The following is a 27,983-nucleotide window of genomic DNA, read 5'->3' on the forward strand; positions in this document are numbered from 1 at the left end:
AGCAAAACAGGGAGCAAGCCCAGAGCAGTAACCAAGATAAGGCCCATGATACTTTCTTTCGATATTGACGATAAACAAGCGTAGATATGAGAGTCAGTGCAAAAATACTGAGGATTATTGAGATGTGAGGGGTCCAGGGATAGGTAGTGCCATCGTCATGTGGCAGGTGGTGCAAATAGGGTTGGCAAGTATTCCCGGCGCGGGGTTTGATAAGACCTCGGAAGATAGGAAGCAGCCCCTATCGATACAACTTGAGAAGCGCCATCCTAGACTGTTTTTTGATTGGCGCAACAAAGTTTGATCATGACTGTTTGTATATATAAAGAGAGAAGGATGAAACTAATAAAAGCCTGCCTACCTACTAATTCAGAGAAGTCGAGGTCAGCGGATCGAGATACCCCTTTTTGGTGCATGTAATGGAGAACTACCTTACCTTAGGTACTGAGGTAGCGATGTATTTTGGGCATCAGGGAGGCGGACAGTCAGGGTAACTTAAGGTACCTACCTACCTTACATCTCTTTGACTCTTGTCTCGCTTTTCTTCCCTCTTCATCATCATCACTCTTGGCAAAAGCATCATCAGCTTTAGAACTTTTCAGGGATACTCATTCCATTTCCAATTGTTCTTGCTCGTCATAAACCAGATCTTTAGGCTTCCAAGGCCCAGCATGAATAAGCCCGCCGAATCCTCCCAGTCTTGGTTCCCTCCTGGCGAGGAGAAGACCCATCATCAATGTCCCGATTCTCCAAAGCCTAATTTACTATGGCTGCGAAAGGTGTCCGGTGGACAAATTTCAGATTCTTCCATGGACCACATTCACAGTTGACAACATTACGAATGCATACGGCGATGTTCTAGAAGAGACCGTAACCAACACACCACTGGATGAGGTGCTAGAGGTCGACTGCAAGAACCATTCCATGATGGTACAGATGTGCTTCAAGCCGTTCATTACACCCACCGCAATTTGTTTTGCCATCAGCTTAAGCAACCCCAGACCCTGTCCCAAGTTCTTCAGCACAGAAGCCACAGATATAAATCTAGCATAAGCTGAAGCAAGAGAATTGAAAGAAAAACTCCCTGACTTCCATTTCGGCGACAATGACCATCTTATACAACGCAAACGAAAAAATTCATAATCCCGTTGTCGCGACCTTCATCACCGCACCTTCATGCGCATGGGATCCATACTACGACCTGGCCACAGCAAATCGTGAAAAGAAACCCAAGCTTGCTCCTATCGAACATTTGGCTGCTGTGCCTGGAAAACAGACTGCTGTTTCTCGTTCATCTTGGGGGACAGATATATTGTCGTCCTGCATTTCTTCAGGACCGAAGCTGACAGTATGGGGGTGTACTAGAAGGCTATTTCATGTGACGCAGAGGCGGGGGGGTATATTGACAGCTAATTTGGCCATATGGGCTCTCATCATGATGAGTCTGAATAATAAACAAACTTATATCAAGTTGAAAGAGTCTGTAACTCCTCTCGATTCTTGGGTGGGAAACTTCGGGTTAGAGTTGCCGGGAGCTCGTATCCACCCATACTCTCATCGCACATTGTCTGGGCCAGAGCTGAAAGCCAGAGGGATTGTCCCGCGCCCCCTTTCCAGTTCAGACATTCTACTACATCAAGAGGAAGAGCTCTTCGGTGAATGAACATTATGGAGAAAGTTCCTTAGAATGATAGTCAACTTGTTACGTCTGTACTTAGTACAAGGGAAGCTTCATAAAATACAGTGCTCTAACATTTTACTATTCCATCATCAGTGCTTAACTCTTAAGTTCCTGATCAATAACAAGCACTGTTTCTTCATAATCAAGCCTAGAATGTGTCTCAGAACAACAGCTAGGTTGCCTTATAAATCACTTTTAGCATCACACGCTCGAAACCAGCTATCACCACCAATACCATGTACTTTGAAGGAGAATCAGCTTCCAGAAATTCTCATCCCTTACAAAACATTCAAATATCGCCACACAAAGCTCATGCCGCTCGCCAAGCCCGTGAGGCCAGTGTACAAAATTAGAATGCCATATCCACTTCCATAACCCCCAATGACCTTTCCCTGCCATGGTTGACCTCGAATAAGAGAACCGCTCAATGGTCCGGAGATGATATTTCCAACTCCCCTACCCACGCAGAGATGTCCATGCACCATGACAGGGTCGACGTGCTCATTTTCATCCTGAAATTTCTGTGTCACTTCTCTCATAATTCCTGGCCAGATGGAGGCCCAAGATCCCGCGAAGAGACCGTACATGACGCAGAAAACGTACAGGACAGGGAGAGATGCTGTGAGTCCCCAGACGAGTAGGACTGAGATACCCACGCCTACCGCCGATATAAGCATACATGTCGTAACTGCAAGCTTATCGCTGAGGGATCCCATAACCATCAGACCGATTGTCGTAGCAATATTGACAAGAATAACCGTCAGAGCCGAGAGGATAGTTGAGGTGCCAAAGGTTGTCCGAGCATAAGTGGGCAGGTAGATCGTAGGGAGGAAGTAGCCTGTTGCTTCCACGACATTGACAAGTTGATATAGAAGAAACACCTTGGAGGTGACGAACCTCATATTCAAAGGCTTTCTGTGGATAGTCGCCGAAAGTGGTAGTCTAGGCTTGATGAAATATGCAATCGGAGCTGCAGCTCCAAATAAGATGCCCGCACATATTCTGGCAGTGGTCTGGAAGCCATAGTTCTTGAGGAGAGTTTCAAGAACCAGAGGAAGCATAGCACCTCCAGCTCCAGCAGCGCTCCAGACAATTCCATAAGCAAAACCCTTTCGGCGAACGAACCACTCGTCGATATAGAGAGTGCAAGGACAGTAAGCGAAGCAGCCTCCGATTCCAAAAAGGACCCCTTGTGTTGCTATGAGTTGAGGAACAGTTGTGCAAAAGGAACTCATGACCATGGCTAGGGATGCCACGAACAGGCCTGCATATGTAAACCAGCGAGCTTGGCGAGGATAGAAGCGGCATATAATGACCACGAATGGCGCTCCGAGATACAACATGCCCTAGATAATGTAAGATTTGGGAAGAGTAACCTTTTAGGTATCTTACAGTAGTCGTGGTTCCAATAGCAGCGATGCTGTTGGAGCCCGCGAAAGGCTCATGGTGACTGTAGTACTCTTGAAAGACGCCAAATGAGAACCCAAAACCTGGTTTCTTTGTCAACTCATGTTAGTGAACTCTATAGACGAGGAATGTTACCAAAAGTCACTGCTTCAACAACCCAACAAGCTGCTAAGAATAGATATGCTTTTCTTCCCCCATCTACAGGAGGCAGTGAGAACTCGGCATCTGTTGCTCGAGACTCGAAGCGTTGATCCAGGTTTTGTGATTGGACTGTGTCATCAGACACATTTCCATTGGGAGTAACGAGTTCGAGTGAGGTCTGTGACATTGAACTGTAGGTTCCTTAGGTTGATTTTGCAGTGGGATGAAGGGAACTAAATGCAATGTTTGGAGAGAGAATTCGATATTTATACAACAACCAACAAAGTGCGCCTTCTATTAAACGTTACACTGCGCCTTTCGGACCTTGATAGTGCTTATTCAATTATCTTCATTCGTCTTTTGTTATTATTGTTCTTGTAGGGCGCGCGTTGTAGGCGACATCGGACGTAAGAAAAGATGGCTTACATCAAATGATACATCGGCTGTGATCTCCGGCGGTGGTTTAACAATCCGAGTCACATGGGTAAGCAGAACACGACTATTCCAGAGTTTGAGCTAATGCAGAGGGCTCGGGCTACTATTTTATAGGAAGGCGCTAACGTAATATTCTTATAAAATAGTCAAATTCGATAGTCAAATAGTTTGTCACTCGATAACGGCTGTAACATTCTGTAGCCAATCCCGATTCTGATTAATCGGATCCTTGGTCAGGAAAGCTGAAGGCATGTCCTCTTCTTGGAGGGCCTGAAGTTGATGTTCTGAGAATGCAACACCGTATCAAATTTTATCGAGAGCAGCGGATACAAATCAGTTCTGTATGAATCAAACTGAAAAACCTTGAGCTCCTTGAAATCTACAAAATATGCCATGTAGCCCAACAGGCAGAAAATCAAACCAAAGACTCATAAAAGACACTTGTGATTTACAACTGGACCCGAAAAGTCAACCTCAAGCATACCCTTGCTGCTGCTGCGGGTGCTGCTGCTGTCCAACTAAAGCTGAACTGCTCTCCATTCTATAACCCTCATAGACCTTGCTTTGATTCTTCTGTTTCTTTCTCAGGCCTAAATAAGGGAAGAAGAAACAGGGATGGAGGATAGTCACAGCGCCGATGGATATCAACATCATTGTCGCGTCGAACACGATGAATAGTGTTTCGTTTCGGAGAACATCTACCCCAATATCTGGCACAGTTTCGGCGATACTAAGTGCTGATTAGCTATTGTAGGGAAAGCACTGTCAATAGAATCTTACCGGTAGGCGCATCGAATGATGATACAGGCATAAGCAATACCCAGGGCATAGACAAACCACTTGACTCTTTTTGCCTCCTTTAACGTAGCCTCCTCTCGAGCAACAGGAACTCTCCCACGAGTTGGCATGCCGGTTGCGTACAAATCAGTCGCGTTTCCCATCAAGGGGTCTCGATGTTTCATTGCCTGCTTTCGACGTCGAGCGTAAAGAAGCATCAGACCACCGCAGCACAACATGTTGGCAACTTGAAAGGCAACTCCGCCAATAACAAGAGCCTCTCCAAGTTTCTGTGTCGTCTTAGATCCTTTGCCCATACTTTGCATAGCTGTGAGGCCACCCCCAATAATTTGGATGAAAATCGAGATAAAGTCTGTACCGACAAAGACGAGAGGATATAGCCTGGGCTTGAGAAGAGACCACTTTGCCCCGTACCAAACAACGAGATGTTTGAACGTCACTGAGATAGCAGCAGCAACCAGAGTAGGAGCCAACAAGAGGGTCAGGTACTGCACGATAAAGACATTCTGTTGCCATGGATTTCTTCCCAGGCCGAAACGTCCAACATGGCCCGCCACTTCAAAGATTGTCCCGATGCCCAGCCATATCATGTACGACCATGTTTTAGCCCGAAACCCCTGGAATATTTGTGCGAGGAAGAGGAGTGCAAAAGCGATCGCGAAGAATCCTGAAGCTGGTTCGGAGAGATAGTCTTGGTAGATGGTGTATTCGACAGGGCAACGATCCGAGACTTTATCGCAGTTGTCGTAGCTTGGTGTCCAAGTTTCGTTTTTACCACCCATTGTTGTGTAGTCTTAGAACAAGTATTCGTGAGTAGTGAGAGATGAGATAGAAGATTCTAAGAGTCAGGAGGCCGGGGGCTTATATATGAGGAAGACGACATCAAGACACTCACCAAACACATATCACCGTATTCAATAGGACGGTGTGACAACCAATCTGCAAGACACGGCCACTAAGGCATTATTCTGCCAGCCACGCCATGGTAGCTCGCTGATACAACCAAATTCGTTTACGGAGTAGATATGGGGGATTGACAGATAACTGGCCAACAAGCACCTATCAAATCACATTCCACGTGTATGAGCCCCATCTTGTCGTCAGCTTCGGGGAAATAATGTGCTGGGGTTTGCATAAAGATAAGCATAAGCGCTTAGTGGGAGGTTGTACTTGGAATTTCAGCCTTAAGCACAGCCTCTAACATCCATACAGAGCTGAGCTGTCGTAGATCCTTGCAGCGCCGTATGATCCCTATTTGGGCAATAATACGAGCTTTAGAGAATATTTAAATTACACTGGGTTTAAAATGCGGTCGGTTACACAAGGGCCTTGATATCAATCAATGTTCGAATTCCGCACTTGAAATCTGAGATGCATGAACCACAGCCGAGACCAGAGAGTTACCTGAATTTGATTATTCTCCCGTAAACTTCATTGGCCTAATCTATAGAACATGCTTTTTCACATGCCAAGAAATAGTTGTAGGTCTATTCAAGTAGCTACTATAAAAAAAATGCAGTTCCTCAAACAAACCCTAGTTGCGAATATCTTCAATCACTTCATGATCAGATACTCAAATGTTCTTGGCGTTTAACCCTCCAAATAAGGCCATTACGCGAGCATTTGCTTGGACCTTTTATCCAAGACATGGCATGATTGAAGCCCAGGCACCGCCAATTTCCAGTGGCAGTGCAAAAGGGAATTAGTGACGAGGGCCAAGGCCAAAAGATGGAGTTTCAACCCTTGGCCTAGCGTCATGTTGGATCAACATCCCCTGGCCAGCCAAGACCACAGCCATAAAACATTAGATTACGCGGCGGCGCCCAAAAAAACACCTGATCCTTCTCATCTGCAGCTTACCTACACATCCATACCGGCCGGTTCAGCCATGTCGAGTCCAATATGTCCTATGCCACTGGGTGAAATCGTCAGGGATATGCTGGGGAAAGAGAAGGAGACGAATCCGGTTAAGAGACTTTATGATGATGCTTTTAAAGCGGATATCGGGAGATGGATAGCTTCGTGTGCTGTTATTGGTCTTTCGGCGGTGATAATATCTAAACATCCGGGACATAATTTGCTTACTGCATCAGCATACAATCTTGCAGTCGTAGGTTCACTCACCTGTACATGTATATAAGCTTACTGACCAAATTCAGGGAGCCCTTCATTTCTTTGCTCTCAAGATACCAGTGAAACCACAAGGCCGCAGCAACCCAAGACCGCCAATATGGTATATTTTGATTCTGGCCCTTTCAACTTTGATGTGGCTTGCCGCTCTCACTGTCATATTTGTTCTTCGGGAGGATATAGATGCGTACAATGAGTCAAACCTCGACAAGCGAAGGACGGGTTTCGTTGGTGATTTATCTACTGGAGCAGTAGCAATGCTTGACAACCTTAGCATTGCCTGTGGCTGTTTTGGCATTTGTGCTTTGTAAGTGACGCTCTCACTGTCTCTGAACCGTTTCTAATCTCTTTTAGTTTGTTTTGCGTATATCAGTGGTTTATTGTTCATTATATTTACTCGACAAGATTCAAGAAGACTGAAATGCGAGAGGGGTATAGAAAGATCAAGAAGATCGAACCTCCCACGGATGGTCCATCAGCAGCTGTTTAGAGTTGATACCCGATACCTAAATACTTACGAGCTGGCTTAACTGTTCTAACATAGACTACTTGGCTTTTGTTTGCGAATATCGATAGGCATAATAGGCCGTTGCCATAAGGGCTGCATCTGACTTGATTTCCAGTCACTGCAACTTTGCATTATCAACAGTGATCGGAGAGACTATATCCAAGTAGCCCCAGTCTGTTGCTTTGTTGCTTACTGGCGGTAAATTTGACTGTCTGCCTGTCTTGCCAACCGTGGCCATGAAGAGGCCGGTCGGCCTGTGATTGTGGCCTCATAAGACTCAAGACCAATCAATGGATGCAGAACAATTCTCAACCAAGTTTTGGTGCTCGGGAGACCCTTGTACTGCATTATATGTTATGGTATGGTCTTTATGCTGGAGGCCGACCATGTTGGCAAACACCAACGAGTACTTCCACTTCTGCCTGTTGCTTGTTGGTCCAGATGGTGAATGGGTACAAACTGGAACAAAGGCAATAGGCCTCCAGACATGTGCAAGATGATAATCCTCTTTGGAGGTATAAATGGCATTTGTTCTTGATAGGAAATTACTTTCACTTCTACTCAAACTGTTGGTACTTAGTAGCGAATCTCCAGCCTCCAACATGCCCTCCGACACTGACACTTCAAGCTCAAACCCTAGCGAACGTGCTACTTCTGGGCAAGATAAGCAGGCAAAGACGGCGCCAATCATGGAAGCTGGTACTGAAGTTCCAGAGCCCGAGAGAAGTGCTCAAGAGACTATCCGCGATTATCTCTTGGAGAACGTGGAGGAGTTTCGCCGTCTCCATGAGTTGAGAAGAAAGGTATGTCTGTGGCAAAGATGCTGAGTAAAGATAATCGTTTAACGAGGAAGATAGGGTTGGGAGACAAGTAGAGGCGACGATCACTTCAAGAAACAACGAGCAGTCGCAGATAAATGCAGCGCGAGCAGTACACAGTTCTTCTACACTATGATGAAGACTATCGCAATTGACCTCGATAAAGCAACTGGTGCTCTGAACATGTCCAAGGTCGAACAGCCGGCTTTGCTAGACATGTGTGCGGCTCCAGGTGGCTTCGTTGATGTAGCCTCGACCAAGACACCTGGTATTCACATCAGAGCCATGAGTCTTCCCGTTGACCAAGGTGGGCACGACGTCAAGATACTCGATGCACAAGTGGACGTGGAGTTTCGCGACATCACAACGCTAGCAGCTGATATGGGTATCACCAAAGACGACGTTCCGTTGAACTTTCCAGGACCATATGACTTTCTATTCGAAAAGGTCTTGGGCGATGATGAGAAGTTTGATCTCGTCTTCTGCGATGGTCAAGTCCTACGTACCCATCCTCGTGCGGAATGGCGAGAGCCTCGAGAAGCGACTCGCCTAACTCTCACACAGACCGCCCTCGGTCTCGAACATCTGAAGAATGGCGGTACAATGGTGATTCTAATGCACAAGCTCGACAGTTGGCGAAGCTTCGATTTGATCCATCAGTTCAGCAAAATGGCGACTGTTAAGCTGTACAAGCACCACAAGCACCACAAGATCAGATCTTCATTTTACCTCGTCGCAAAGAACATCCAAGCTGAAAGTGCTTTTGCGAAAGAGATGGTTGCGATGTGGAAGCAGACATACAAGATTGCGACGTTTGGCACTGATGAGGAGTACGCTGAGATGCATCGAGTCACAAGAGAAACTGCGCTAGTTGATCTTGAGAAGTTTGGGGAGAGTTATATTGCGATGGGGAAGAAGATTTGGAAGACTCAGGCTGATGGGTTGGAGAAAGCGCCATTTTTGAAGAAGCACACGAAAGAGCAGAGCAAGCGCAGGACAAGGGAATGAGGTGATGATGGGAAATGGGGGCAATATGGGGAATCATGATATGTAAGACCTCAATCCTTTGAGCCGTCATCGGAAGTGTCACAGAAGAGGCTTTAAGCCAGGACAAGTAGAGGCTGCATGTGCAAGCAAAGGTACTAGACAAAACTACCGTAACAGTACGATCAGATAAGATAATCTATCAAGTGATCAAAGATCTCAGATCCCAAGGATGATTAGTACAGTAGCTGACTAGACCTGCATCTCTAACACGAGAGGCAAGGATCAGCAAAACGACTCCGAGTTCGCCCTCGTAGACTATAGCTTTCAGCGCGCTTATTTAAACACAGCTCTCACCTTTGTACATCTATTAAATAAAACATCATTTCTATTGCACAATTAGAATGGCCGAATATAGACACTATGCAACAAACAGCCCATCCCGAATGGGTCGATGTACGCTAAGACATGTGCAAACTTCATGATATTGCTACTGACCCCATCAGTTCCCAAACAATCTCCCTCCAGGCACAAAACCAAGCTTGGGCATGACCAGAGACCATGATCCGATTGTTCCCCAGGAAGGTCTCGATATTTACGAAATAAATGTCCCTGTTCGTGATAATTCATCTATCACACTGCGCATCTACCGTCAAAAGGCTTGCAACGATGCCCTTCCTCTGTTCCTCTACATGCACGGCGGTGGGTATGTCACGGGTGGTCTTGAAACAGACGACGTAACATGTAGAGCACTTGCGTTGGAAATACCTGTCGTTGTTGCGAGTGTTGAGTATCGACTTGCTCCTGAGCACAAGTTCCCCGTTGGCTTTCAAGATAGCTTCGACGTCGTCCGCTGGGTAAGGTACAGACAGCGCTTGCCAAACTACCACCCGCTAACATTCTGTGCAGGCTACATCGTCAGAGGGCCAGAGGAAACTCAAGACAGACTTATCCAAGGGCTTCATTCTTGGTGGCACGTCTGCAGGCGCCAACTTCACTGCCGGGATCTCGCACTCAGCCCGTGATGAGGGCCTCTCTCCAACAATCACCGGTGTCGTGTTCCTCGCTGGGAGCTTCTGTCATCCAGATGTTAGACCGGAGAAGTATCTGGGCCGTATTCTGAGTGTGGACGAGATCAACGATGCACCTGGCCTCACGCGAAAGTCAATTGACTACTTCGCAGGTACAACATTCTGACAATGCATGCTTTTCACTCAATACTGATCATGCAGCAGGATTATACGGCGCCCCCCCAGCAGACAAGCGACTGTCCCCTCTTCTATTCAATTCCCATTACAGACATAGCAAAGAAAGCATACTTTGCAATATGCGGTTGGGATCCGCGTCGCGATGAAGCTATTCTTCTCGATCAACTTCTACAAAAAGCCGGACTATCAACCAGGTCACACATCTACTCAGGGCTACCTCATGGCTTCTGGACGACTTGCCCTGACTTGCCTGTTTCCAAGAAGTGGCTGCAGGATCTCATTCAGGGTGTGCACTGGTTGTTAGAGTAGAGGTAAGCTGGAAGTATAGCGGGGACGGCGGGCAGAGGACGAAACACACTCAATTTGTTCCAAATCAGTTAACCAGTGCCATTATATATTCTGCCCTTCATTTACTTTCCATTATAGCCTTTGACGATTCCCAAAACCAAGCCCCATATGCTTTTACACAATTTCCAGAACAAATATCATAATATCCTACATTTTCAGCTCCTCCATCTCCTCAGAGAGAATACCCTCCTCCACAACCTTGACCTTGACCTTCATTCCCCAAGGCTCATCATCGCCAATCCAGTTCTTCTTCTTTCCGATCTTTTCCACATCACTAGCCGCCTCCTTGACAGTCTCCTTTGTTCTTGCTGGGTCATTGTTTGTCTTCTGTACCGAGATTGTGAGCAGAAGACCTTCCTTATTTTTCTTCTTGCCCAAAGTGTACGACCACTGAGACGTGAACACAACGCGTGGCTTCGACTTGTGAATCTTACCGGCTGGGTAGAGCGCGGTGATGAGTTGTCCGACCCTGCCGAGGTATGATGCCCACCAGACTTCCTCAGGCGTGAGCATTTCGCGAAGTGACTCGCGGAACTCTAGCTCACGAGGAGGAAGTTCGCCGCCATATTTGGACTCGAGCATCAAGGCCAACCGTGCTCGATCTTGGTGCGAAACCCCATGGATCGCAGACATGTTTCCGACACTGGTTGAGTACAGCGCCGTCGTCGAGGCCGTCTCCTTACTCATGAACATGTGCAGATACATCGCATTGGCGAAGGAGTCAACAACAGGCTCGCCGAACTCCTCCGGGAACTCCTTCTTCTTAGAAGGTTTCGGGATTGCATTCTTGAGCAATTGCTGAATGAGATGTCGCGAACCTGGGGCAAAGTAGCCTGTGGCAACCTCTAGCGGAGACTGGGCTCGAATAGATGGTGAAAGCTGACGGAAGAGGAAGCCTTCTCTTACGCCACCTTGACAAAAGTGTGCCTCTCTGATACCTCCCGGGATTGACTCTGAAAGAACATTGACAAGGAACGCGACCGCTGGAACCTGGGATCTTCGACGATCTGAAACACGGAAAATGTCCTTCGCAGCATGAGCAACATGCTTGAGAGCCTCCGTGTCCTCAAACTGTTTACGTTTGGCAGTGTATCCATTGATAATGGAAATGGGATAGTAGCTGCCATCCGTCTGATTCAGGTATAGGAGCAAATATCCCCATCCTCTGAAGCCACCTCCGGAGAGATAAATACGGTACCCGCCCTCCTTCTCAGCCTTCTCGGTCATCTCAGCGGGAATCTGCAGATTGTTATACGCGTCCTTGAAGTTGGCGATCATTTCCTTCTCAAAAGCCTTGACAGCAGCATCGGCTTCGTCCTTCTTCTTGCCATCACGAAGATCGTAGAGCTTTTTGGTCAAAGCAGCAGCTCCATATGGGAAACTGAAGCTGCCTTTTGGACTCATACGAACCTGACCGCCCGAGCTGAGCATCCAGGTAATCTGGGTGCTGCCACCGCCAAGGTCCATCACCAGGCCTTCCATGTTAGAGAAGCCACTGGCGATGCCGAGGGCACCGATCTGGCCCTCTTCCTCCTTGGGTAGAAGCTCAACTGTCAGGCCAGTCTTGTCTTTGATAGCAGCCAAGAACTGCTTCGAGTTGACAGCAGCGCGGGTGGCTTCGGTCGCGATAACATGGATATTCTCCTTCTTGCACCGGAAGTCGCCACAAATAACAACGAATCGACTCAAGACTGAAACGACGGACTCGATGATATCGTCGGGGATGGGAATCTGATCTCCAGTCTCGGGATCATATTGAGAATCGTAGAGGGAAATGGAGGCGCGATACTGGTAAACGGTAGGAAGCATACGAGCCAATGGGTTTGAAAGGTCGGAAATTGAGAGACGAATTCCATTGCTGGTGATGGCATCACTTGTCAGTTTCTTTGTTGCAGTCGATGGATTGTCTCTAAGGTATCTTCTCACCTGCCCATGTCAACAACACCGACTAGCTTACCCTCATGGCCCTGCCACGGGGGATGACCACCCTGAAGATGCGCATACGGCGGCTGCGCATCGTCATCGTCGCTGCTCTCATGGCCAAACTCGGCGATTGGGTCGATGACTTCAAAGTCGGAGAAATCCATTGCGGGCTGTCTTTGTTGCGGGTGGAGGTGAAGATGCCCGTTTGTCGTTGATGACGTTGGCATGGAGGTGAAATGCAGAGCTCCCCAGTATTTAAGGTGGTCGGGGGCCTCTATTTCAGGGAGCTTCCCGTCGTCAGAAGGGAAGCTAACGCCCTGCGGCGGGTTTCAGCTGTGATGGGATTGCCCTGACGTACGCCAACCTTAAATGAGCTTGTCCAGAAATCGAGCCAGTTACGGTTGAGCAGCGACGCCAATGGCAGCAGCACAAGCTACGTGATTGAATCAAGTCATTGGCCAGGGTCGAGATAAGCACGAGATCGGAGACCTTATCTTGACGGATTGAGATCTTGACCGTTGTTCCATCAACGACTCTGCAAACGGTGAGGCCACAAGGTTAATAGGCACAGAATTAAGCCTCAAATCGACAATTCACTTCAGTCGCTGAGTATGAACAAGGCCAATTGCTGGAAAAACAGGATTGAACTATCATCATCCATAACAGAACCAACTATAAGCCTTGGGTCCATCCTAAAATGACAAAACGTAGGTAAATTTATCCTAAACTTAGAGTCTCTTTGACTACTAAGGTAGTTCATTTACACATGAATACTGTGGTTCCCAGTTCTTTTATTCCCCAAGAGCCTCGGAATTTGTAATACATCATTCAGAACATCTAACTATTCCACCAAAAGGGTTATCTTATGAACGTCTACAGAAGCACTGGGCTGTTTCAGCAACGCATCCATGTTTACATATCGTAGAGAGGGCTCATACTCTGCAGCAAACCTTTGGTGGTCGTCAGGGTAGGTCACGAACGATTCGAGGCAGCTGTAAATAACAAGCAGAATAGGACAAAGGTCGACGAAGGATGCCGACGTCTCTTCGATAGCGAGTGCATGTTGATGCGAGGATTGGGGGTTCATTCACTAGTAGGCAGTCTAGAGTACCAAGCGAGATCTTCACCTGTTCTAAAGTCAGCTCTGATCAGTTGTCTGTTCCCTGTTGGGCCTGCTCTTGGGACGATGTGCTTGGCTCTCTTACATCTTGACGCATGTAGTGATATGATTTGAATCAATGTGGAGCAAGCATGATGGCTGTGATTCACTATCATCATGAAGGTGTCGAGCATTAAGAAGGTAAGGTACCTTATAAATGCCCGTATTCCTCGTTGGCTCACTTCCTTTTCCTTTCTCTTCACTATTACTTGCTCCTTCTTTAACTCAAGTGAATCTGTGACGGCAAAGTCAGTGCCATTATCGCTCGCACGGAAGCGATATCTGCCAAAGCGCATGATTTGACTCGACTTCCAAAGACCAACCCTTTTATCTTCACTGACTTCATGGAGAGTGTTGAAGGCATCGTTCAGCCCCGTGATCAGTCTGATACAACAGCGCAGCCATTAACAACGTGAGAAATTCTACACAGGGCCCCGCCGACGGCAGCAATGATCGCACTCATACAACCGCGAGCGGCGATGGAGATGACAGTGAGGATGAGGATGAGGATGGCGGTGATATTGATGAGAAAGGTATCGTCACATATCTGAATACCCTCCACGACATGATTGAAAGTTCATCTCATAGCACTAAGACCAACTCGATAACTAATCATAAGTTCACAATAGATCGCCAAACATGACGCGCCGCGCGCAGGCCGTATACCCGGCCCTCAAGTACGGCAACACACTCTTCGAGCACCAGAGGTATGCTGTGGGAGCCGCTATGCTGTCGCTTGCTGGCCCCTCAAGGGCATGAGATTGAGGGAACCTCCCAGGGCTTGGCAAGGCCCTGGTAGCGCTTGCCGTGGCTACTTTATCCTGGGAGCCTGGAGAAGGGCCTTCAATTATCGTTGCACCTCTCTCATGCTGTAGCCAGTGAATGGCCGAGATTGATACCTTCTTTGATACAGTAAGACCAGCAGCCTTGAGTCCAAGCCATCACGAACCGCAACACTCGCACATTTGTTGCCGTCACCGCACTCCGTGGGCAATCCGAAGGTTGTCTATGCTTGACAGGAACGTCTCTAGACAACACATGGGAGGACGGTAATGCCCTGCCGAGTCTGCTGGAAGGGCACCCCATCACCGACTTCGATCCATTGCAGAAAACATGCAAAGAGCCTGGTCAAATGGCCCCTCTACATAACACTGGAAAACGCATGACCCGATACATCCAGATACTCGACGCAGCTAGCTTCTCAAATCCGATTTCCACTCTTCAAGATCGCCCTCCGTACAGGACCGGCATTGTGCTACGCTTCGCTCTCGCCTCGGATGGGAGATGAAAGTCCGAGGAAGAATCACGGAATACAGGAAACTTATTTTTTGAGGAGGGGGAACGAAGCAAGAAGGTACGTGGCAAAGCACCTCGACGCAATCAGACAATACTACAGGTTGATCACACCTCATCGAAGCCCATCAATACGCCTATCATCCAATGCTAGTGCAGCTGAAGCTGGCTCACAAAGGCCTCATGGAACCTATGAGATAGGAAGACATTGGCGATGCTATTTCTGACGACGCTGACGCCCAAGCTCTCGCGCACACTGCTGAGTGGTTATCAGTACCTAGAGCAGGGAGACAACTCTCTTTCACGACGCGTTCAGGCGATACTCGATATAGTACGATAACATCTTGATTTTCGTCCCTACGGCTCATTCATCATTGCTGACGAAAGCGTGTGGTTACTGGACATCGTGGCGATTGCACTCGACAAGACCTACCACCCGGTCGGCCACGGTACATATAATGGGCGACTCGATACAGTCCAGCGCCACTCAACCATCAATAAGATTGCTCAAGTTACGCCCCTGCATGCCCTACTGACTAGTAGAGGTACCGGTGGTCAGGGACTCAACATGCAATTTGCAAATGTTGTTATCCGATGCGGACAGTGGTGGAAGAAAGCGTGGGAGCAGCAAGCAGCTGGACGAGTTCACCGACCAGGGCAACAGAAGCCTACCTTATCTACGAACTCAGAGCCCAGGACTTTGCCTTGGGGAATTACAAGATGGAGGTACGAGACAAGAACAAGAGAAGCATTGGATGCTATGATATGCTATGACTGTGCAGGACAAAGGATGGTAACGGTAAAATTTCAGGGTATTTTGTCCTAAGAGAGGCCTAAATTATGACGAGTTCATCAAAGTTTAGAGAATTTCATCTCACATCATGATGCTGTCATAAGACAATGCTTCGTCGTCAGGCTTACGAGTTCTTTCATTTCATTTATCTTGTAGCCTATACTATACCTTTACTTACCTGTCATGAACTCAAAGAAATGAGAAAGAAAGCGACCTGCGCTATGTAGTGCTTCTATCGTCTAGGTGACCCAAGCCTAGACAAGCAATGCTTCTCTACCCAGTCGAACATCTGGTACCGGAAACCCTCGTGCTCTTCCATTATAGGTGATGCATCAGCATAGGGATCCTCCTGCACAGCTTGAGCGATCCTCTTCGTCGTACCACGAGGAACAACATTCTGCAGCTCCAGATCCCAGAGCACTCTCACAACCCATCTTTGACTAAACCCACCTGGAGTTTTGTTCGCCGAAGCATTCACCTTTCGTTTATGTCGCGCTGGGATCTCAGAGACGTAGTAAAAGTGATCGACGTCCCAGCTTCTGGTCTCTCCACTCTCAATCACAAGTTCCCAGGGTCTGCGTTTCGTAGGACCACCCAAGGATTGGTAACATATTGCGTACTCGGTGTCATCATCGACGAGCATGAGAATCCAGTGGTTTGGATAGCCCTCCGTAGGTTCCGTGCAAACTCCGATAGTCAGGTGTAGAAAATCGTCGTAAGAGGATCCCAGACAGCCAGAGAATCTTCGGAGAGACATTTCCTGTTTTGTGTAATGGGGGGATGAGGCTCGGGCGACGAGTGTATGGTCGTAGGTAATATCGCCGATCGGATGAGACTGATCTGAGGATGAAAAGAGACAAGAACTGCAGTGAATTAGGGTTCGCTTTAAATATTTCATGCAGCTGTTTGACAGATTCTTTCCGTCTTGAACAATGATAATGCATCTTCGAACACTCGAGATGACTGAATAGGTGAGGTTTCCTAGCCTTGTTCATTGTCCCTGCACGGATGCTGAATCTGAACACTCACTGAATACTTGTCATCAGTTTGTCTCTTATTTCTGTGTAATTCGTTTTGTGTTTCATTGCCTTTCAGCGAACGCGGAGGCCAAGAAAGGGCCTGGACATCTAGTGGCGATGTCCTCAAAATACAAGATTCTAGATACAATGCCCATTAGCTCAGAATACATGTCTTTAGCGACTGATCGTTGGACGTCCTTTGCCATTTTTTTACTGTTCAGATAATCCAGATGACTGAAGTGGTGGCCTGATGAAAGAAACTTCATTCAGCATCGCCGGATGGTGTCTGCGATTAAGCCAGCTACGAGAATTACTTGACAGCAATATTGTGTTTCACAAATTCACTAGTCAGATCATTTACATGAACAGATATTGCATAGTCTTTATTCTGCAATAATAAGCAATTTTCTTTGACTGAATGATGTTATTCCCGACTAAGGACTCGTGCTCGATAAAGGGCGTCTTGACAATCCACTAGTTTTCTCTTTTCTTTAGACAGAGTGGGCACAAACTCATCAATCTCAACCACAACCACAACTATACCAAACATAAAAATGCCGTCCAAAATTCTCATTCTTGACGGCGGCCTCGGTACCTCTCTCGAGTCCAAGTACTCTATCACTTTCTCCCGTTCAACGCCGCTCTGGTCCTCTCATTTGCTTGTTTCTGACCAATCCACTCTCCAATCATGTCAGAGCGATTTCGGAGCTGTCCCAGTTGACGTGCTTCTCACAGCGACATATCAGGTTTCGCTTCATGGTTTCGCCGACACTCGCACTGAGGATTTCCCCGAGGGTATCCCTCGCGACGCTGTTCCTCGGTTCTTGGATGATGCTGTTAGCATCGCTCAGCGTGCTGTGGGGGACCAGGGCTGTGTTGCTTTGAGCATTGGACCTTACGGAGCTTGCATGATTCCAGGCCAGGAGTATAGCGGGAAATACGATGCTGAGCACAACTCCTTGGCTGATTTGGAGGCATGGCACCGTGAACGCTTGGGCGTCTTCGCTGAGGTTTCTGATATGCAGAAGCGGGTGGGCTATGTTGCCCTTGAGACTATTCCCCGCGTTGACGAGATCATTGCCATGCGCAAAGCGCTCGCTGCCACACCAACGCTGTCTGATCTCCCTTACTGGACGGCGTGTCTGTCGCCTGAGAAGGACCTCAAGATGCCTGATGGTAACTCCATTGAGGCCGCTGTGGAGGCCATGCTGGATCCCGAAGTTTCATCCAAGTTGCCCTGGGGTATCGGTATCAACTGCACCAAGGTCGACAAGCTTGACCAGCTCCTTCAGATCTTCGAGCGCACTGTCTCAGCTTTGATCGAGAGTGGCAAGATTACTGAGTGGCCTGCTCTGGTGCTGTATCCTGACGGCACGAATGGAGAGGTTTACAACACAACCACACAAAAATGGGAGATGCCAGACGGTGCTGAGACTCACAGGCGCTCATCTTGGGAACGCCAACTCGAGACAGTCGTAAAGGCTACAGAGGAAAGAGGAAATTGGCCTGCCATCTTGGTCGGCGGATGCTGTAGGGCAGGAAGTGAAGATATCAAGAAACTTCGCGATTGTCTCGTGAAATAGAGGCTTCCATCAATGCCATGAAACAAAATTAAGATCGATTATATGTCTAACAAAACAAAATATGAAAGGCATTGACTACACCGTAAAGAGCTGCGGTAGGCAAGAAAAGTAAGGATTGCTATCCTAAGTGATAGAAAGATTTAGGTAAACCAAGGCAAATTTAGTACAGACTTAGGATGACTTCAAATTCGCTATTTTCAGTGCCCCTTGAGAAGTAGCTATGACTACCATAGCATCAAACTACCTATGTATATGACAGACACCGGGTAAACAAACACAGATAGCACAGTTTTGCATTTTCGTCTGAACTTTTGTATCAACTAACTTAACCCCTCACTGATCTCTTGCTCCGGTTGCTATTCCTTCTTCATGTTTACACCTGACCCCTTCGTTACGCTGCGTCTTTGCTCTCTTGACACGGCCACTTCAAGCAGTGAGAAACTTTTCACTTGTTAAACCTAGTCTTTGACTATCGTATGAAATCTCTTCACCCTTCTATACCTTCGCAGTACCTGACTTATATCACAGACGTACAGGCCCGTCATTCTCGAGAAAGGAGAAGGCATGAATCCTAAATTCTGCACCTGAAAAGCATCAAATCAGTCAACATGGATCTCCGTCACAGCGTAAGTGCTCTCGACCATCTTGACCCGATGGGACTTCTCTGATTTTGAATGTAGCCGCCTCGGAAGAGACTCAAGTCTTTCCATGCTGTTTCTCAGGACATCGCCCAGTTCGCGCATCCAGGGCATGCGGAAACTGTCCCAATGGATATCGATCGCCCAGGAGATGCGGCTCAAGATTCCCCTACTTTTTTGTATTCTTCTGGCGTCAATACAGCAAACGCGGATATTCTACATCACCAAGATAGTCGTATCTCGCCCGAGGAACGCAGGGTCGAAACCTACACTCGCTCGATCATGCCGGCTCCAAACACCAAAGACACTACCACAAAGGGCTTAATCCCTTACCGCATGCCCAAGTTGTGCGATGACGATCTTGATCGCTATATAAAGGGATTGGAAAAAGGCACAAATCAACCGCCCTTTGCTCGAACTGCCTCGAAAACCCTTTTTGTGTTCTATTGCAACGTGTCCGTTGATGAATTGGCATTATATTGTGCCACGTTCTTCTCCCTCAACAAATCACAAATGCCACGGATACACGCAAGAGCTGTTATGCTATTGGTGGAAGAGAGTGATATCAGTTCAAGTTCACTCAACACCTGGGAGATGATTGACTATGCTCACGGTGCCACCACCAACGCGGAATTCCATTTCTACTTCTAGGTGAAGGAACTGGTTGCCCTCGCAGATAAGATGGAGCTGGAGATACACATGCATCTTCCCTGGAGAGACTTCATCGGACTTGCAGAGGCAACGGCTCCTTTGCGAGATGCCGGCTTCCAATTGTCGGTTACTTTTAACGAGGAGGAGTGGTCGGACATACCTTCGCAGTATCGAGACTTTCACAAGGCACTGGCAACCAAAGCTATTACTGGGGTTGAGCTGGACGCCGCCAATCTTCGTTTCCAGCAGGACATGCCAGAGTTTATTGCTGATCAGTTGACTGCTTACGGTACCCGTGGATTTCGTCCCAACAAAAGGCGATGGCATTCTTCTCTTGCTAATATATCCTAAGGATATCATAAAATATCCTCGGTTTATGATAAGTCTATCGCCAGCATGTCGGTTTGCAACCAAGGGAATGATCTGGCCAGTATATGAGTGCTTTGCATGCGAGCAGTGGCAAGAAGATTTACCAGCCGTCCCAGGTGCAATGATACTTCAGTTAACTCCATGCTATGGTGCTATTCTTGCATACGAATCTCTGTGTGTCTTGCTTTGTATCCATCCTCAACTACCCTGCTACTCAAGCTTCGATCACGGCCAATATCCCAACTTACTAATATCAGCGCTTAACTCTCTTCCCTGCATCATCTCAGCCATAACTTTCGCTGTTCCCAACGACAAACTGATCCCCCATGGCCCATGTCCTGTCGCTACATAGACGCCACCATCGCTTCCTTTCCGAGTCCTGTAGCCTTGCCGTAGATCCACATCCTCTATTCGCGTGATATAGGGTGTTCCTCGTTCTGAGACAGGTCTAAAGCACAAGCCTGTCCGTATAACTTCCAGCTCATCATCCTCGACTCTGATGATCTGCCTCGCCAGGTTCTTCAGCTTCTCAAGTGGCGCATCCATGGGTCTCGCACCTGTTGCTAATGGCGGCAGTCGGAGAGATGCGTTCACGCCACCAAGCCAGATATGTCCATTTGGTCTAGCATAAATCTCTGGCGAGAAGTCGTCCATGCTTGTATATACAGAGTGGTACGTATCACCGATATCTGTGGGATTTCGTACAACAAGTGAGTGTCCTGCGAGCGGTGTGACGGGTATGTTGATAGATGATCCGGGAAACATGGACTCCAAAACACTCGGGGTCCATGCCCCAGCACATACAAGTATTCGCGTAGCTGGGATATATGTCTCTGAGGAGCAGTCTGTGTAGCCAATACGGACATATGATAACTCATCGTGGCAGTCGGCGCCTACATTTAGAACAACGGCAGGGTTATGTATCCGTACACCCGCTGCTCGACACCTCTCCAGAAGAAACTGACATAGTTTTAGGGGTTCTCTATAGATATTAATTGTTAGAATACATCGTTCTCATAAGACGATGACTTACAGAACAGCTGTCCCTTCACCATTATCAACCAAGCTGAGAGCATCACCCTTGATACGCCTTAACCAAGGCGGGCTATTCCTATCTTGAACCTCCCCTTTGTCTTCTACCACATCCGCACGACTTCCTCCCTCATGTAGCCAATCCTGACCGGTCGAACTCCTTGGTTTCCTCCTCGGTAGCTCATAGTTCACAGTTACTGACTTGGCATACAACCATTTCTCCCTCCCGTTAAACTGCTTTGCCAATTTCTCGTGCTCGTCAAAACTCAGTGCTCCCAAAGACGCAAGATCTTGATGGAACCAGTCTCTCGCCAGAAATCCACCAGCGTAACCAGATGCCGAGGCGAATAGCGTTGCCGACGAGTCAATAAGGTAGATGCTTGAGCCCGGTTGATGTTCCGAGAGGTAATAAGCTGTCGCCATGCCAATTATACCACCTCCAACAATCACCGTCGAGGCCATTGGAATCAAGTATTATAATTAGAAATATTGTATAATTGATAAAACGGAACAAGATCTCAGCTGATGCAGGAGGGCTATTACCAAGAAAGGACCGATGACGTGAGTGACGATGATACAGGGTAGCCAAGATTGAAGCTCCAAAATTGACCCCACCATCACTCATCACCAAGAAACCCCCCACTCTCTTGAGCTTCAAAAAGGTGCCAAGTCACAGATATTTACTGAACACTAACAGTATCAGTTACACAGCAGATTCCTCAACATGAGCTCCAAAGTATTCATTATTACTGGTGCTAGTAAGGGCATTGGCGCTGCCATTACCCGTTATCTGCTTAACCAGTCCCACAAGGTTGTTATTACAGCTCGATCATCTGAACCATTGGAGGGGTTGAAGAAATCGCACCCTGAGCAGGTCCAATTCATTGCTGGAGATATTGCCGAACCTCAGGTGTGTAACCCAACTGAACGCTCAGGAGTTACGAGGCTGATATATGCTGTCTAGCTACCTTCAAAGCTGGTTGACCTTGCTTTATCCTCGTTCGGCAAGGTTGATGGTCTGGTTATCAACCATGGCATGTTGGCGCCCAAGAAGTTTGCAGACACCACGGTAGAAGAGTGGAAGAAGATCTATGACATCAACGTCTTCAGCGGTATTGCCTTGGTAGGGATCTTGACCAGGCCCTTTACGAGCATGAACCATACTGACAACCCTAGGCCCAAGCTGCGATCAAAGAGCTACGCAAGTCCCAAGGCTGCATTATATGGGTGTCGTCAGGAGCAGCAGCCAAGCAGTATGCCGCCTGGTCAAGTTACGGTTCATCAAAGGCTGTCTACAATTCTGTCTCGGCCCACATTGCACTAGAAGAGCCTGACATCACAAGTGTTGCCATTGCACCAGGTCGAGTTGACACTGAGATGCAAGGCGTGTTGAGATCGGAGGGCCAATCATCTATGAACAAGGCACAATACGATTCCTTCGTCGAAGCCAAAGAAAAGGGCATCTTGCTCAAGCCCGAGCAGCCAGGGAATGTTATGGCCAAGTTTGTCGCAGACCCGCTCAAAGAGCTGAGCGGCAAATTCTTCTCGTACGTCTCACACAACACACTATGACATCAAGGACTAACAATTATGTAGATGGAACTCACCAGAGGTCGAGGCGTACCAAGAATAGGGGTTACCTTAGGGATCCTAGAAGAACCTGGGTATCTCAAGCAATGTTAGCTTTATGTCTTTGCATATGTTCAAGTAGATAAAAGATAGAAAGACAAATGCAAGTCAGTCGAAAGATGAAAAGCTCTTAATTTGCTCCACATGGACATTCGGATTTAGCATGGAATGTAAGTTTCTTCATCATAGCATTTGATGTTTGTAGTACAAAGAAATAAAAAGTTTGTTCTTACCTGATACTGATTTGTCGCATGCAACCGAGTCCAAAGACGTGATATTCGAAGCAGCTGCCTTGTCGCATGTTAGTTCCAGTTCCAACATGATATCCAAAGCAAGCTTGCAGTCGAATGCGCTCAGGCTATCGTTTTTATCCGTCATGAGAGTCGGTATTTGATAGTACCAGATAGCAAAGTGCATCACGGCGTATCGGAGGGGTGTAGAGATGCTGAAGGGAGTCTTACAGCATGGGTTAGAGAATGCAGCCTAAACTTTGAGTTGATTAGCCATTGGTCGGGTTGCGTAGTTCAAACTTTGAAACAAAGATGATTGGGATCAATCAGTTCTGTCCATTTGGCACAGGACGAAGTCAATCAGCACAGGAGGCTTGTCGAACCTCCTCAGCCTGGGGCGACAACATATCTCTTCATGCGAATTGGTGTAGGGAGAACAAAGAGAGACTTACCCAAAGAATTGGCGGCTGCACTCGAGTGAAAGCAACGCACAAAGCGAGTACTTTCGAGGTATAGCAAATTGAAAGACGCTATTGGCGCCCCCTAGACAAAGCCGCAGCTCGATCAGAGCGTTGTGGCATGTTTGTAGAGAATGGAGAGAGAAAAGGAATGTGTTGATGAAGGAATAGGAAATTTTCAAAAGATGGAAGTTCTGAAATAGCTGCTTAACTGGTCCGTGCACAACAAAAAAGACGCGCCCCGTGTGGCTGGAAATGGAGACAGCCTCCGCTGAAGCAAACCTCCAATTAAGTTACAGCCCAGTCCAGTTACGTACAGCAGCCTTGGGACCTGAGGCTCCTCCACCCACTGGGCTGCCTGGGACTGGTGCTCGAGGCACTGCCATGAATAAAATTCCACTGAGCAAATGAAATTCCAGGTGGAGACTTGGCTACAAGCGCGGTGCAAGAAAAAAACCCAAAGGGCAGCAACAGCTCTTCAGATACAAAAGAGGCTTGCCCCACCACTCATGGGCCTGAGTAACCATCCCACCCGTCTGTCTCCTTCTCAGCCTGACAAGCAAAAGTGAAGCTCATCATCTAGATCCAATATAAAACAACAGCACTCAAACGACAGTGAAACATACACGCTTCTCAACGGATACATACATCACTAGAAGATCTCGCTTCTCTTCGCTTCTATTTTTTGTTACATTTTTTGCTTCCTGGGACTTGGTCTTCGCGTTGCACTCGGCCAGCCACCGTCTCTGAATAACCGCGTCTTTGGTGTATACTCGGTCTCATCTCCAAAATACTAACGCAGTCAACCGCAAACACCTTCCATCACCACACTGATTCACGGATTTTTGCTGCTTCAATATGTCTGATCACGAGTTTGGAGGCAAGTACTTTCTTTCTTTTTATTTGTTCGTTTGTTCTTGTGTTTCCTGCTCGTCTCGTTTATACGCATCTTCCGTCTTAGTTCTCAACCCGTCATGACCATCACGACAATGCCTCACTGTCGGGTGCAAGTCACAGCGTTGTGAATAACATTCATTCAACTTTTATTTATATTGATCTCTACCGAGAAGTTTCTCACCATGTTCAATATATTGAATCCCTTTTCATCACTATCGACACTTTACAAACATAGCACACTTTCGCATCTATTTTCATCTCAAACTCCACTGTCTATCTCAAATACTCTATCGACTTGGTATTTTTTCTTTCTTTTTACGATTTGTCTCCCGCGATGCCTTTACCAGCGTCAACCAGATACTGGCTCAAATATGACAATGGAACACTTGGTCTGATCTTCGTGTCTGCTTCAAGACCCTTGGCTAACAATTTTGTCTTATAGGTAACGACGACCTGTCGCTCCCGAAAGGTATGTAAAAGTGCTCCTCATATTTAAAAAGTCCATTTGCTAACTTAGTTGCAGCTACTGTCCAAAAGATTGTATCTGAAATTCTTCCCCCATCGGCAGGCGTGGCATTCGCTAAAGAGGCTCGCGATCTCTTGATTGAATGCTGCGTCGAGTTCATTACCCTTATTTCATCAGAGGCCAACGAGATCTCTGAGAAGGAAGCAAAGAAGACTATCGCCTGCGATCATATCACGAAAGCTCTCGAGCAACTAGGCTTCACTGACATGGTCCCTGCTGTTCTTGAGGCAGCAGCTGAGCACAAGGAAGTCCAAAAGGTAAGCCCACAACCCCCCCTGCATATTTGGCAAAGACTAACAATGACCAGGGTCGAGAGAAGAAGGCAGACAAGTTTGCCAACAGTGGCATGTCCATGGAGGAACTCGCTCGTCTACAGGAGGAGCAGTTCGCCGCTGCTCGAGAGCGTCACGGTTAGGGAAAGTGGCCAGGAATGGATAACTGGAAACGGGCGTAAAGGGAATTATCGCATTGCTAGGCGTTGGTGTGCAGAATTGGACTGGATTGGACTGGGCCTGAAATTTGTCATGGGAAGCGGGCGGATCGGTTTCGTCGTTATCACTTTCGCTTATAGACCTCTGACGAGGCGTTTGTCGTCAGGGTGGGATTGTCTGAACTACATTGGCTTCAACATTAAATCTTGAATGGGCTTAAGCCTTGACAGTGGGTGCCTCGCGCTGGCCAGCTAGTTTGAGCGGCCATGGAGGCCATGAACAATAGCCATAGCATAATTATTGCCACAAGATTAAAGTTCCGGGGAGTCAGTCATACCGGAATTGTGCAAAGGGTATGAAATTATACATATTTTGTCCATTCATTCTGAAGTCTTCTCCTGCTGGCCTCAGCAGGCTTTAAGTTTCTATGTAAAGTTCAGCAGCAGCCTTGGCGTTTATTCAAATGACTGCGTTAATGATGACGTGATGTTAACAACGCACCCATCCTATCAGAAAACTGTATCAGCAAAGACAGCTTCCATGTCTACCTAGGCTGCGACTCGTTTCTTTGTTGCCTCGAAGCATGCATCCATCTCACTTATATCCTTATCGATAAGACCGCAAGTAAAAAATGATGTAAATCAGATATCCCCCACCTTGACACCCGCTGCCTCACGTAACTCCCACCCTGCATTCTGCATGTATGCGCAATCAGCATCACTAGAAGAAGCTGCATTATTTTTGCTTCCGTTGCCGTCAAAATAGGTCGAAGACGCAAAAACAAGAATAAGCCTGGACCGCGTGGCCCTCGCTGGTTTAATCGCAAAATGGGCCAGGAAGAGTCCTCTATGAGTTATGGCGGCCCGCCCGTGACACTCACTGAGCGAAGCCTTGATGCCGTCGCCGAGTATATCAAAACGGGTCGGAGCAAGCGAATTGTCGTCTTGACTGGCGCTGGTATCTCCACTGCGGCTGGAAGTGAGTAATTGAACTGACGTCAGAACCAAAAACATGTCTAATAAAGCTATCAGTCCCCGACTTTCGATCGCCCGGAACAGGTCTTTATGCCAACCTTGCCCGCCTCAATCTGCCTTACGCCGAAGCCGTATTCGACATCTCTTACTTTCGCAATCACCCCGAGCCCTTCTATGTTCTAGCGAACGAACTATATCCAGGGAAATTCTCTCCGACCGTTTCCCATGCCTTCATTGCCCTCCTCGCCCGCAAGGGTCTTCTGCAGATGCTCTTCACACAGAACATCGATTGCCTTGAGCGCGTAGCTGGAGTTCCTTCGGACAAGATCATTGAAGCCCATGGAAGCTTTGCGACGCAGCGCTGTATCGAGTGCAAGGAGGAATACCCGGATGAGAAGATGAAGGAGCACGTCTTTGGAGGCAAGGTTCCTCATTGCGACAAGGAGGGGTGCGAGGGACTTGTCAAGCCAGATATTGTCTTCTTCGGCGAGGCACTGCCCAAGGCATTCGACAACAATACGTATCAAGTAGCCATGGCCGACCTCGTTTTGGTCGTGGGTACCAGTCTCAGCGTTTACCCCTTTGCTGCTCTACCAGGCATGGCGCAAGAGGGCAAACCCCGTGTGCTTTTCAACATGGAAAGTGTGGGCCAAATTGGAACCAGGTCTGACGATGTGATGGAGCTCGGCGATTGCGATGCTGGTATTCGAAAGCTTGCTGATGCGCTTGGTTGGCGAGATGAGCTTGAGAAGCTCTGGAGGCAGATCGTGGGCGATGCTGAGGCAGACCGACAGATCGGCGGTAGAGAGAAGGATAACGTACAAGACGAGGTTGAGCGCTTGGCCGCCGAAGTTGGTGCTGTCGTTATTGACGAGAGCGACAAAGGCGTGCCGTTGGAAAGGGAGCCCACGAAGCACAAGGATGGTCCCACTGTCTCGGAAAAGCCACAAGACGATGACAAGCAACGAGAACCAGAAGCGGCTACAGCTACAGCTCCTACAGATCTGGAAAAAGATACCGAGGAGGCGCCCATGACTCAACAACCTAAACTAGATCGAGCTCATGTTGAGCAGCTCGAAGCCGAAGCAAGCAAGACAGAGTCTTTAGTCACAGAGCCGCCTAAGCCACAAACCCCTGAAGAGAAGCCACCAAAGGCAGAGACATCAAAGGCGGAGGCTGAGAAAGAAGGAACTGTACCAGCAGCTCTCAGCAACGAGGAGAAGTAGTTACTCCTTATGTACTATGAGTACAGATGGGGCGTTCCAACACTTAAAGGTGTACGAAAACGGGGTTGGTGTAAAAGGTTGCAACTTCCTGCTCATTGTAAACTGATGGCAGATGACTAGACGAGTTTCTTTATGTTGATCACGATGATATGCAATAGGGTACGGTTACATAGATAGTCCGCATTGACTAGATCAATGCAAGAGTCAGTCTAATGAAAGAATTGATTTATCATTTCCATGCTACCAATTTCCATGTTACTTGACATGTTCTGTAGCTTTTGCTATAGAGTGTCCTTATATAGGAGAATATACCTTGAATCAGACTGGCCCTGATCTCATATCATCATATCATACTCTTCATACAGACCGACACCAACTTTAAAAAATAATAACAAGGAATAAAGAGAAGACATCCCAGGCCCTTAGGGAGCAAGAAAGGGCAAGACTTTACAAGAGGATACCAAAATAAACTCAGTCAAGTCTCCCCTAAGCTTAGACCAAACTACCTAAGCTTTTCATCCCTTAGCATCACATTTGCTTACAGTCCACTGTCGATCTGTGCGGGGATATTTGAAAGTGTCCAGTGTCCCCACTGCCGACACGTCTCAGCCACCACGTTCGGTATACGTAGTTTCTTGACTTGATCTGGATTCGTGAGAAACTGCGTGAGAAATCCTGCCGAGACGTGCCACGCGAT

The 27,983-nt window shown here is 47.6% G+C and overlaps 13 protein-coding genes across 13 annotated transcripts; 9 read left to right on the top strand and 4 right to left on the bottom strand.

Moving 5' to 3' along the window:
* Positions 1-1,956: 1,956 nt before the first annotated feature.
* On the bottom strand, positions 1,957-5,241 carry FSUBG_2527 (monocarboxylate transporter 2; the record flags this gene model as incomplete). The annotated part of the gene is made up of 6 exons (XM_036680309.1): positions 1,957-3,024; positions 3,071-3,168; positions 3,221-3,404; positions 3,653-3,725; positions 4,146-4,391; positions 4,442-5,241. 6 exons carry the CDS (start codon positions 5,239-5,241, stop codon positions 1,957-1,959), a joined length of 2,469 nt encoding a protein of 822 aa, XP_036541796.1.
* Positions 5,242-6,215: 974 nt separating this feature from the next.
* On the top strand, positions 6,216-7,079 carry FSUBG_2528 (uncharacterized protein; the record flags this gene model as incomplete). Its single annotated transcript, XM_036680310.1, has 3 exons — positions 6,216-6,569; positions 6,619-6,896; positions 6,944-7,079. 3 exons carry the CDS (start codon positions 6,216-6,218, stop codon positions 7,077-7,079), a joined length of 768 nt encoding a protein of 255 aa, XP_036541797.1.
* Positions 7,080-7,699: 620 nt separating this feature from the next.
* FSUBG_2529 (methyltransferase family) lies at positions 7,700-8,923 on the top strand (the record flags this gene model as incomplete). The annotated part of the gene is made up of 2 exons (XM_036680311.1): positions 7,700-7,900; positions 7,955-8,923. The coding sequence occupies 2 exons, from the start codon at positions 7,700-7,702 to the stop codon at positions 8,921-8,923; spliced, it is 1,170 nt and encodes a 389-aa protein (XP_036541798.1).
* A 399-nt stretch (positions 8,924-9,322) lies between these two features.
* FSUBG_2530 (AB hydrolase superfamily) lies at positions 9,323-10,096 on the top strand (the record flags this gene model as incomplete). The annotated part of the gene is made up of 3 exons (XM_036680313.1): positions 9,323-9,355; positions 9,406-9,756; positions 9,809-10,096. 3 exons carry the CDS (start codon positions 9,323-9,325, stop codon positions 10,094-10,096), a joined length of 672 nt encoding a protein of 223 aa, XP_036541799.1.
* A 506-nt stretch (positions 10,097-10,602) lies between these two features.
* Positions 10,603-12,542, bottom strand: FSUBG_2531 (retrograde regulation protein; the record flags this gene model as incomplete). The annotated part of the gene is made up of 2 exons (XM_036680314.1): positions 10,603-12,328; positions 12,382-12,542. The coding sequence occupies 2 exons, from the start codon at positions 12,540-12,542 to the stop codon at positions 10,603-10,605; spliced, it is 1,887 nt and encodes a 628-aa protein (XP_036541800.1).
* A 2,856-nt stretch (positions 12,543-15,398) lies between these two features.
* Positions 15,399-15,667, top strand: FSUBG_2532 (global transactivator; the record flags this gene model as incomplete). Its single annotated transcript, XM_036680315.1, has 2 exons — positions 15,399-15,556; positions 15,613-15,667. The coding sequence occupies 2 exons, from the start codon at positions 15,399-15,401 to the stop codon at positions 15,665-15,667; spliced, it is 213 nt and encodes a 70-aa protein (XP_036541801.1).
* Positions 15,668-15,855: 188 nt separating this feature from the next.
* On the bottom strand, positions 15,856-16,380 carry FSUBG_2533 (uncharacterized protein; the record flags this gene model as incomplete). Its single annotated transcript, XM_036680316.1, has 1 exon — positions 15,856-16,380. The coding sequence occupies one exon, from the start codon at positions 16,378-16,380 to the stop codon at positions 15,856-15,858; it is 525 nt and encodes a 174-aa protein (XP_036541802.1).
* An 816-nt stretch (positions 16,381-17,196) lies between these two features.
* On the top strand, positions 17,197-18,225 carry FSUBG_2534 (homocysteine S-methyltransferase; the record flags this gene model as incomplete). The annotated part of the gene is made up of 1 exon (XM_036680317.1): positions 17,197-18,225. One exon carries the CDS (start codon positions 17,197-17,199, stop codon positions 18,223-18,225), a length of 1,029 nt encoding a protein of 342 aa, XP_036541803.1.
* A 608-nt stretch (positions 18,226-18,833) lies between these two features.
* On the top strand, positions 18,834-19,865 carry FSUBG_2535 (uncharacterized protein; the record flags this gene model as incomplete). The annotated part of the gene is made up of 3 exons (XM_036680318.1): positions 18,834-18,851; positions 18,906-19,476; positions 19,540-19,865. 3 exons carry the CDS (start codon positions 18,834-18,836, stop codon positions 19,863-19,865), a joined length of 915 nt encoding a protein of 304 aa, XP_036541804.1.
* A 170-nt stretch (positions 19,866-20,035) lies between these two features.
* On the bottom strand, positions 20,036-21,377 carry FSUBG_2536 (FAD dependent oxidoreductase superfamily; the record flags this gene model as incomplete). Its single annotated transcript, XM_036680319.1, has 3 exons — positions 20,036-20,085; positions 20,132-20,865; positions 20,917-21,377. 3 exons carry the CDS (start codon positions 21,375-21,377, stop codon positions 20,036-20,038), a joined length of 1,245 nt encoding a protein of 414 aa, XP_036541805.1.
* A 262-nt stretch (positions 21,378-21,639) lies between these two features.
* On the top strand, positions 21,640-22,548 carry FSUBG_2537 (corticosteroid 11-beta-dehydrogenase; the record flags this gene model as incomplete). Its single annotated transcript, XM_036680320.1, has 4 exons — positions 21,640-21,825; positions 21,880-22,038; positions 22,092-22,462; positions 22,512-22,548. The coding sequence occupies 4 exons, from the start codon at positions 21,640-21,642 to the stop codon at positions 22,546-22,548; spliced, it is 753 nt and encodes a 250-aa protein (XP_036541806.1).
* Positions 22,549-24,463: 1,915 nt separating this feature from the next.
* On the top strand, positions 24,464-25,070 carry FSUBG_2538 (negative cofactor 2 complex subunit beta; the record flags this gene model as incomplete). Its single annotated transcript, XM_036680321.1, has 4 exons — positions 24,464-24,518; positions 24,572-24,598; positions 24,653-24,912; positions 24,963-25,070. The coding sequence occupies 4 exons, from the start codon at positions 24,464-24,466 to the stop codon at positions 25,068-25,070; spliced, it is 450 nt and encodes a 149-aa protein (XP_036541807.1).
* Positions 25,071-25,913: 843 nt separating this feature from the next.
* On the top strand, positions 25,914-27,286 carry FSUBG_2539 (NAD-dependent histone deacetylase SIR2; the record flags this gene model as incomplete). Its single annotated transcript, XM_036680322.1, has 2 exons — positions 25,914-26,064; positions 26,118-27,286. The coding sequence occupies 2 exons, from the start codon at positions 25,914-25,916 to the stop codon at positions 27,284-27,286; spliced, it is 1,320 nt and encodes a 439-aa protein (XP_036541808.1).
* Between the last annotated feature and the right edge of the window lie 697 nt (positions 27,287-27,983).

This window comes from Fusarium subglutinans (assembly GCF_013396075.1).
Source record: "Fusarium subglutinans strain NRRL 66333 chromosome Unknown NRRL66333_c0000023, whole genome shotgun sequence".
Lineage (NCBI taxonomy): Eukaryota > Fungi > Ascomycota > Sordariomycetes > Hypocreales > Nectriaceae > Fusarium > Fusarium subglutinans.